This window comes from Centroberyx affinis, unplaced genomic scaffold (genome assembly GCF_046629955.1).
Source record: "Centroberyx affinis isolate AG114_WGS23_722 - 3 ecotype Tasmania unplaced genomic scaffold, CSIRO-AGI_Caff_v1 ptg002806l_1, whole genome shotgun sequence".
NCBI lineage: Eukaryota > Metazoa > Chordata > Actinopteri > Beryciformes > Berycidae > Centroberyx > Centroberyx affinis.
The window spans coordinates 132,352-142,930 of NW_027280952.1; the positions used below are offsets into that span (position 1 = coordinate 132,352).

The following is a 10,579-nucleotide window of genomic DNA, read 5'->3' on the forward strand; positions in this document are numbered from 1 at the left end:
GTGAGGAAAAACAAGCTCTCTGCTTTCTTAAGAATTACAATAACGTTGCCTTTCAGCAAGGCATTTAAAGCAGCTTCTCTAGTAGATATATATAGAGTGTGAAGCAGGTCATTGCTTAAAACGAGCATGTGTGCTTAGACAACCTACCCCAGGTAAGTAAGGATTTACAAATACAAGGCAGTGATGGGAGCGGGTGTAGGAGAAGCCAATAATACAGTATGACAGAGAGCAGACAGTGGCGGGCTGCTGGAATGTCACAAAGGTTGTTGTTATGAACGTGAGGCGGGACACACAACCTGCCAGCGGCCCACAGCACCAGTTTTTATTTACTGCTGTATAGAATGTTCAGTGCTGACCCGATAAAAGATTAACTGGTACTTTACAGTGTTTGTTTATGGTCATTAGAGCTGTCGGGTTGTCTCACCACACTCCAAGGGCTCTGAACAATGGCTGTGCTGATGGTAATGCTGGCAATTTCCCTGTTTTTTTGCAGGTCACTGCCAGGGGATTCGCCCCATTGTTGCAGTTTGCCTACACTGCTAAGCTGTTACTCAGCAGAGAAAACATCCAGGAGGTCATCCGCTGTGCCGAATTCCTGCGCATGCACAACCTGGAGGACTCATGCTTTCGCTTCCTGGAAGCCCAGCTGCGCAGCGAGGAGGACGGCCTGCTGCTCTGCCGCAAGGTGGCAGCGGAGCCGAACAACTCGGAGGACGAGAGCATGCAGTCAGAGGCGGTGAGGCCCACTTCCCCCAGGGCGCGGCGGCGTGCTGATGCCCTCACCTCCTTGCGGCGCCCTGATGATGACCGGCTAGCCATGGCTATGTCCAGTAACTTCACGGATGGCCGGCTGGACTTTGATCGGCACGGAGCGTCAGACCTGCCCCGATGCCCCAAATACAGGAAATACCAGTGGGCTTGCAACAAGCACAATAACGACACGTCCTCACACACCAGTACCTCAGGTTTTCCAAGCACATTAACGGAGAGCAGCGTTAGCGGGGCAGTGCCGGGCCAGGGCAGGCTGCCAGTGGCCCAGATCAAAGTGGAACCACGGGCGGAGGAAGAGGCCATCTCATTGTGCCTGTCAGGGGACGAGCAGGATGCCAGGGATAAGGACAGTGTGACAGCCATGGAGATGGACAACCCCATGTCTGTGGAAAGAACCAAGAGAACCAAGTCCCCTTCCTGCCTCCGAGCCTTCTTCAAGAAAGGGGTGGACCTCCCCAGTCCCAATACATCACAGCAGCTATTCGCCAACAGACTCGTCTGCCCCCAGGACAAAGGAACCTCTCAGGGAGATCATAAAAAAGACTTCAGGCCTTTCACTGGGGAGCTGGGCCTGTCTGTTACATCCCCAAAGGACGTGGACGGTTTCCCTGCAGGGTTGTCCCTCAAGTCCGCCTCCTGCGATGGGGTCTGCAAACAGGAAGTTGAGCTAGACCGCCGTAGTGTCATATTTTCCTCAGGGGCCTGCGACCGTCTGGGAACCCCGGCGCATTCCTACCCTGGTGGGAACTCTTTGGAGATGGAGCTCTCTGAGCACACGCCAAAGGGCCTGTGGGCCGGAGCCAGCCAGTCCCTCCCCACCTCCCAGACCTACTCTCCCAGCACCACCTCCACTGAGCCCCCACTCCTGGGCCGCTCACGGCCCAACACCAGCTGCCCAGTGCCAATCAAAGTGTGCCCACGCTCGCCGCCTTGTGAGACACGCACCAGGACTTCCAGCTCCTGCTCCTCCTACTCCTACGCGGAGGACGGCAGCGGCGGCTCCCCCTGCAGCCTGCCCCAGTTTGAGTTCTCCTCCTCACCATGCTCCACTGTGGCACGCTGCCTCAATGTGGACCAGCAGGAGCAAAGTGTGGGAGGGGATGCCCTTTTCAGCCAGGTGCGGCCCAAGATCAAATGTGAGCAGTCCTACGGCACCAACTCCAGCGACGAGTCAGGCTCCTTCTCCGAGGGAGACAGCGAGTCCTGCCATGTACAGGAGCGGGGGCCAGAGGTGGGTGTAAAACATTGTCTTTTACATGTAACACACAATGTAGCCATCACACTCAATTCCACCCAGGCTAATTATATCGCAGTGGCCTGCTCTCCAGGTCTGCATTAGCAGTCATTAAATCATCATGTAATTGAAGCAGGAGTGTTCAGTACAAGATTTACAGCACCACCAAAGGGCACAGATGTGCTTTGATATTATTAATCTGCTTTATGCACTGCTGGATATCTGTGTAATGAGTCTGAATATGAGAGTCCAAATGCACCAGAACAATCTGAGTGCAGGAGGCGGTGGTAGTGTTTTGAGGACTGTGATTGGTGGATTTTATGTGTGTGTGTGTGCATGCGTGTCTGTGTCTGTGTGCATATGTGTGTGTTTGTGTGAGAAACTGTAGGCGATTGAAGGGTCAGGATTCTCTTAGGGCACGACTGCCCTCTGAAGTGATTCCCTGTGGCTGTATCTGTCTCCCTGCCAATGCTAACTAGCCTAACTAGCTCATTTCATCCCCGCAGAAACACTGACATCTATAATCCTCCTCCATAAATATGCATATGCTAATTCTCTGGGTAGCTAGCAGAGATGTGACATTTCTGGTCTATCACCAATTAGCTGCGATGCTCTGCTGTGGTGAAGGTGTGTGGTGTGTGACAAAGGGAGTACAACCCATATATTAGAGGAGTGATGTGCTGTGGCCATAAAGATTTAATGGGCGGTGGATGCAGTGAGTTGAATGTGAGTGGGTGGGAAGTTCAGCCTGGTCTCATGACGGGGCTGCAGCATGGCCCGACAGTGCTGACAGGGATGGATAGCCAATCCTCTAATCATCATCCCATAATCCACCTGGGCAGACGTCCTCCAGGCTGCAGACTAGACGACTGTTGTTGTTTACCGGGTAAAGATCAGTAAGGGAGCGTGTAAGTAGTGAATGGTGAACAGCTCTGGTTTAATAACGTCGGAATGAGCAGATTTGCAACCCGAGGGAAAATGAAAGACAATAAATTCAATTCACAAGAATAGCTCTGATGCATTCAACCACATTCACTGTGAAATTTGCATTTACGTTTCAGGCCTTTAGCTGATGCTCATATCGCGCTGTTAGATGAAAACCTTGTATCTCCATAATGTCAATTTTTCAGGAGCTAGCCTTGCCTGTGTCTCATAACTCTAAATGAGTGGTCCTCAACCCCTTTTTTACCTGTCCTTATTGGGGTAATGTGTTTATTGTAAACACACTTTACTCTGTATGATCTGTGGGCTGAGGAGTGACACATACATAAAAATTGTCTAAAATTATCTTATCTACCATGCATTGTTTAGTTTATTCAATGGGGTTTGAAATGGTTTTATAAGCCCAAGGATGGTAGAATTTTCTCAACCCATAGAAGACCGTGTAAGCCTTTAGTTGAAGTGAAAAAATGAAAACAGCACTATAAAGAGTGAGCAGGCAGACTGTGACATCATACACTGGCTGTTGTGGAGATCAAACCTACGACCTTTTGGCTCCAGCAGGGTCTCTCTCTCTCTTTCTCTCTCTCTCTCTCCACCAGGCCTCCTTGACACTCATGATTACATTCAGTCAGTGATGTTTGTTTTAGGTGTAGGCAGAATTATTTTTGATGAGCTCGGTTGAGAGGGCTGGACTGAGTGTACAGAGGGAGCAGAGAGAGAGAGAGAGAGAGAGAGAGAGAGAAACTGGTGCGTTGCCATGGTGATCAGATTCACAGAGCAAGTCCGTGTTTCGCAAGGGTTGGAGCTACATGACAGGATTGTGCTTTCTGTGGAAAGAATTCAGTTCCGCTGCAAGATAAAGAGGCTCAGCAGTAATGTGTAATTATTACCTTCATAGCATGGCACCCAACACCCACTGCCATCAGATTTATGGACCTTTGAAGGGCCTGCTGAATGTGCCGCTGTAAATTATGTAGGATTGATTTACGGCGCTGAGCTGTCAACCAGGAGAGCGGCCCAAAAAATGACTCGGAGACATTGCAGTTCCCTTTGTCATTCCTTTGTGTGGGTACGAACCTGTGCGTGTGTGTGTGTGTGTGTGCGTGTGTGTGTGTCAGCCGTTGCAGGCACTCCATTACCACGCACAATATCCTCTGTCAAATCTCTATTGACTCACACAGCGTTATCTGCCAGCTTTCCACTCGCTATCGCAGGCTGTTGATAAGATTTATTATGAATGAATGTTTCCCAGGTCTCCTTGCTCTACAGTTTATTGCACCAGCCTTATAGTGGAGGTCAAGGCAAGGTACTTACAAAATGAAGCCCAGTGTTAGGTTACTCCCCCTTGGCCTTTCTCTGGTGAAAGAAATGCTACCTCATGCTTCCTGGGCCACTCTTTTTTCCTACCCCGCCGCCACCACCCCTCACTGTAATTCGACTGTCCAAACAAACGCGGCGTCCGGGGAGAAGGCTCGCCTCGCTGTGTTTGCAGAGCAAATGGCAGGCAGGGCCCGGCGAGAGAGAGGGGAGAGAGAGCGGCTCTGGTAAAAATAGCTGCAGCCCAGAACTGCGGACTGGACACAATGAATCCCGATGAGGAAGGAAGTTGTTAAAAGCGCAGGCTAGTCTGGCCGAGGCAGTAGTCATTCAAGGTAGCCTGTGTCACTTGAGGTCTCTGGGCAGCTCCCGCTCTGTGGTTATGGGCTGTTGCATTCATATGAGCCACATCTGTGTTACACCAGCAACACCTTCACACAGCTGACAGCCCCGCTCCAGGGCTGACTTTTAATGGCCTTGATTTTACAACTTGGGCTCTGTTTGACCGGCTTCCCGGCGGTGCCACGTGACAGGTTTTAAAGTCAATGAGGTCAAGAGAGCAGAGCCTTCAATCACTCAGGTCAGTGTCTCCACAAAGACCCAGTCAGTGCTTTGTATACTGCCGCAGCCCCACAGGGATTTCACAGTGCTAAAGGAGAATTTGCGCGCTGAGACCTTGTCATCGCAAAAGCACCAGCGACTCAACTGAGGATCCGTTACGTGTCTCTACACAACGCCCATTTATATCTCCCTCTGTCTCCGTCTCTTGTCTTTGTGTCTGTCAGTCTCTCTCTTTTCGCTCCTGCTCCTGCTGCAGTGTAGGCGTCAAGCGCGTTCTAGCGTATCGTCTGGCCACAGCGGTGCAAATATTGATCTCAGAGCGAGTGGGAGGAATGAGGAAGTAGTCCTGATACATCAGCACATTGTTCTTTATCAGGCGAAACGTGAAATAGAATGAACGTGTGACAGGAAGTGCACAGACCTTAATATCAGTTCCGCTACCCTTGTGCAGTGCCAGAGAACCTTTGCTCTACTCTTGAAATGATGTGGCTGTGGTCTGAGTCCGATTTGCCATTCATAACATTAGCAGTGTAGTGGCTGGTTACTTGTTTTAGTAATAATAATGTAGGCATGAGTTGGTTGTCAGATGAAATCCTCATATAACTCAACCCAGTTTTGGTGTTTTTTCATTGTTTTGCTTGAACTGAAAGTTGCTGAGGAAGTTTTGTCACCCTGGCGGCTATGAAACCTAACAAAAACACATTGGGTAGTTTATAAAACCTACATGAATACAACAGTGTCAAATGGAAAATAAGTACTCTTTGGAGATTTGAATCTGATGCAGTAATATATGACAATATATATCTTTAAGTTGATGAGAAGTGTTACAGCTGAATGGCTCATTTTGAGTGTAAACATAAAAGATGCAGTACTACTAATGACAAAAAATCCCTAGCAGAGATAACAAAGCCAGCCATCTGTGTTTTTCTTTCTCATCTGCAGAGGGAGTCTAGTATGTAGCTGGTATGATGCGTGGAGGGTGGCTTATTCAAATTTAATATGAGGAGCAGTGTTTGCTCATGCATTTTACTCTTAAATCTATATTTAACAAGGGCCCTGCATGTAAAAATTTGCTTCAACTAGGTAACAGAGAGTCTTATTTTGTAGCCTACAGACTGAGCGGAGGGAGACTTGTTCAAATTTAACAAGAGGAGTGGTGTTTGCCCAAGCATTTTACTTTTAAATCTATATTTACCAAGGGTGATGCATGTAAAAAAAAATGTAGTAACAAGGTAATGAGATACCGTCCCTCTTCATTACCCCTCAAATCGCCCCTGGAGTATATGCTGCACCGCTGTAGAGTGCTGAGTGGAGCGGGACAAATATAGAGCCCAAACACAGACAGATTTTTTTGCCGTGTTATTTGTCATGTCTGCAGGAAAGAAGCGAGTGTGTAGTGTGTGATGAGGCTGTGGTGGAGCTGCCCAGTGGGGAGAAGGATGCTATGATGCCAGCTGAATTCCAGCAAACTATACGTCAGGCCTCAGGGCCAGCTGGGGCACAGAGACAACTCTGCTTCCCCCCCCAGGACCTTCCATACTGTGGCAGCACTGAATGCACAGACACGTCCAGCATCCATCCTTCACCTGTCAATCAAACAGTGTGGGCGGGACTGTGGCGTCTTTTTCATTGGAGTTTCTGTTGGTGAAGTTTGAGTTTCTAAAGCAGGTGTTTAAAACCAGGTGTCATGAACCTGGTATGTGTTATACAAATCGGTGATAGAGAGTAGCTTAATGGAAATATATTTATATGAAAATGTTGCGGATTATTACTTTAACCCGCAGGATAGAGCAGTAATGAACTTCACAACATTATCTTCATCAAGATCTGAGCCATGATGAATAATTGTGATGCTGCTTTATAATCCCATTTGGAAGCATGTGAGCTTTATCACAGGGTTAATTACAGAACTAGCATGCACAATAAACACAAATATGCCGAATTCCGAATCCTACACTACAAGATAAGGTCTCCTTTAAGATTGGATTAGATAAGGGAGTTGCGCAAGTGTTACAGAGTGTAAGTCAGAGACCTGGGCAATGGGTTGCAGCAGTGGGGGGGGGACCATTTTAGAAAATTGCCTCACCTTTAAAAGCAAGCTGCCGGAGAAAAATTGGAGTGCTGATCGCCCCGGGGCTTTGTGTGAAGTGCTGCGAATGGAGAAAGTGCATTTGTGGGAATGAGGTGAGTGTTGAGGGTTCAGCGCAGGGCGACAGACTGCAGGTGAGCGCAGAGCCGGGTGACCCGTCCCAGTCCAGGTCATCCGTCCAGCCGTCCCGCCTCGCCCGCCCCGGGTCTCCACCTGCTACAGGCTGCCAGCTGCCCAGCCAGGCACACTGCAAAAATATACAACTTAACAAGATGTTAAATCTACTGTTGAGCCTTAAAATCTTATTTTAAATGGAAAAGTGAAAAAAAATCTGCAAATGGCATGAGATAATTTTACTTGCACTTCAAATCAGCATGTTTTTAAGAATTTCCTTAGATTATGTGCAGGGCTGTATCATATAATATCAATATTATTATATGAGACTAGATATCGTCTTGGATTTTGGTTATCGTAATATTGTGAAATAACTGTAAAATGATAACATTTTCTGAACTTTTTAGGCTGTTCTGGCTGAGTAAAAGGAACAATGATTGGCTTTACCTGCATCATATCCATATTACTTATTTTATATATATATTATATTACTGAATACTGATGATCATCACTCATTTTTAAAATTTTATTGTGTGTAATAATCTTATCAAAGCGCGAATACTCATTCCCCCAAAATATTACATTATCAATATTGAGGTATTCAGTCAATATCGCCCAGCCCTAATTATGTGTCATTTCCATGATACTAGTGCAATAATATTACTCTGCTTGTTTTAAGATATTGAAACAGAAAATTCCTCAAGCAAATGAATCTTTCACTTGTCCTACAAATGTATGATTTTAAGACTGAATATGAGAAAAAAAATGACATGTTAAGATGAACATTTTTTACAGTGCACACTGTCAGAAAAGAGGCCCAGCACAGCAATGGTCCTGATAACAGATGAGCCCTACTTTTCACTCTGTACCCCATTTGCAGCATAATGACCCAGAGAAAGAGAATGAGTGAGAGAGGGAAAGAGAAATGGAGGAATAAAGAGAATAAAAAAGAGGGAGTGTAAATCCAGAACAGTTGGGTGTGAATTTATGACCACCGTTGAAGCGTACTCTGTCATCCCAGCCTTGTTGCTGAACTGGTTCTCCTGGTGGAGCAGCTAAATATAGCCATCCCCTGCGTACGACTGACTAGTGAATGAGGGGGAGAAAGAAACCATCACAAGGTCGCTGCGGAGAAGTGGCTGTCCCCCGTCTCCTGCCCCCCTTTTTTTCCAGCCCGGCTTGGTCAAAGAGTGCATCACAGTACCTGCCTGGAAAGCCCGCACTTCTCTAACCGCTGTGCATTATGTGGCGCTCAGAGCAGCAATTTAATCACAAACAGAGTCATCTTCTCCGCTGCTTTAGATGAAGCTGGCAGCTCGTAGCGGTGTTTTATAGCTTCCCCGCGCCTCTCTTTGAGGCTGGAGTTGTCATGCCCTGGCAAGTAGCGAGAGCCGAGTGTGGCCTTGAAAGCTCTGTCCATTATTTATTCATGTGTCTGCATGCAGATGTCGAGCTGAGATGAGAAATAGGGCTCCTAGCGGCTCAGAGGGCTGAGCTTCTAATGAGGAAACTCAAGCCATTTTCTCTCTCCGGGATAGATTGACATCTAGATTTGCTCTTCAGCGGAGAGTAATTTCGATTCTGTCATGAGTAGGCACCTTGCTCTATCCCCCCGAGTGTGGCGCTTACACCGGGTGACGCCTCAGCCGCCACTGTATACTGTCTGGTCTGAGAGAGAGAGAGTCTCCTGTGCTGTATTGTCCTCTACTGCAGCTGTGTTACTTGGGCTCTGCCTGCAGTCATCTGAGGGGTTAGGAGTCTCCAGGGAGCATCTGGCCCTGCTTGAGCAGCCAGGTACAGGGGGAATGCGGAGCCGTATCGCTCGCTCCTCTTTCTCCTCACTCCCCTCTCTTTCCTCCTTCGTTTGACTTTGTTCTTCCTGCGCTCCGGAGAGGCAGCCACAGGGAGGGAAAGGGAAAGGGAGAGGAGAAAGGGAGAGCAGCAGCTCCTCTCATCTCTGCCAAGCTCTCCGGCTGTCTTCCTCTGGCTCTTTGTTATGCCTCCACTCTGCTATCCTGTTTCCCTCCCTGCCTAAAGCTACAGCTCCCTGGTGCATGCAGATACCGCTGGGGTGGATCTGCCTATGATGTGCTTATCAGAAGGTTTGCCATCACCTGAGGGAAAAGAGGCCAAGCTATTGTTGCTCTCCAAACTGAGAAAAAGAGAATCAACACATACAACCTTGATACTGTCATATCGGCTGAGAAATATCACATGGAAATGTCTATTTTGATTTCGTGTTTCAATAGGTTTGCACTGCCAGCGTTCCTGTGCCAAATCAGTGTTGCATTTATTCCAGTAATTCTTTTGTTCTGCAACCCTGAAGACTCTCGGTAGTTGCTGGTGCAGATATTCATACCCCCAGAAATCACCTGACACTGATTTGGATGAGGTTGACAAGTAACTGCCCCCCTCAATCTGTCATGTTGGCACCTTGCCAGGCGGTAAGGGACAGATGGAGAGGGACTCTTTTCTTGGATCACCTTTTCCCCTCTGCTTGAGAATGTGCTACATGTTAAATATGAGGTTGAGAGAGCTAAAAGCTCACTAAGTGTGTATGTGAGTCATATTCTCTCTGGCATAGGGGAGTGGTGCTCTTTTGCCATCTTGTGGAGAAATACAGGAACTGTCTTACAGCAAGAAGGGATCACTGATGTACAGTAAAAGTACACTGGATGTACAAAATATTAGGGAGGCTTACTCCTTTCATGAGGTATACTGATGAGGTGAATCCGGGTAAAAGCCATTATCCCTTATTGATTTCCCTTATTACAAAGGAGGAGATTGGGATAAAGAGAAGCAAATGAGTTAGAGAAGGATTTTTAAACTTTGAGACAAATGAGATGTGGATTGTGCAAAAAGGGCTGCAGCTCAATATGAGGAAGATGCAACTTCAGTTCACCTCAATTGATATTGACTGTTTCATTGACTGCTCTCATTGACTTTTGTTTTTTCTTTTATAGGTAAAGCTCCCTTTCCCTGTAGATCAAATCACAAATCTTCCACGGAACGACTTCCAAATGATGGTAAAAATGCACAAACTGACCTCAGAGCAGCTTGAGTTCATCCACGACGTGAGGCGGCGAAGCAAGAACCGCATCGCAGCACAGCGCTGCCGCAAGAGGAAGCTTGACTGCATCCTGAACTTGGAGTGCGAGATAAGAAAACTGGTGAGTCGACCTGGACAAGAAGACCGCTTACGCCGGCAGACTGTCACCAACCGTCACCGCTGTTGGTCTCTCCCTCTTCATTAGACGCACACTCAACACTTAACCACAACACCTACCGAGAACACCGCTCCTTCTCAAACAAGGGAGCGGTGTTGTAATTAAGTATTACCTCTCAAATGGAGTGACATTGTTTAGAGCAACACCATTCTGTCAGCATTTTTCACACCAGCCAAATGCCCTCTAGCTGACAATGTGTGGGCTGGTGGGTGGAGGCAGGAGCTGTGTTCAAATCCACAGGCAGCTGTCAGGCCTTTTCTATGATGGGGGGGGGGGGGGGTGGAGCTGCAAGTCTTTGATTTGTTGTGTCAGCCGCACACACAC

General features: G+C 47.7%; 1 protein-coding gene across 2 annotated transcripts in view; it reads left to right on the plus strand.

Annotated features, from left to right (window-relative positions):
• Positions 1–10,579, plus strand: part of bach2b (BTB and CNC homology 1, basic leucine zipper transcription factor 2b) — a 78,988-nt gene that overhangs the window by 62,181 nt on the left and 6,228 nt on the right. For both annotated transcript variants that reach the window (XM_071535988.1, XM_071535989.1), the window contains 2 exons: positions 494–2,002; positions 9,992–10,198. In XM_071535988.1, coding sequence (XP_071392089.1) covers positions 494–2,002; positions 9,992–10,198 — 1,716 coding nt within the window. The remainder of the gene's footprint in view (positions 1–493; positions 2,003–9,991; positions 10,199–10,579) is intronic.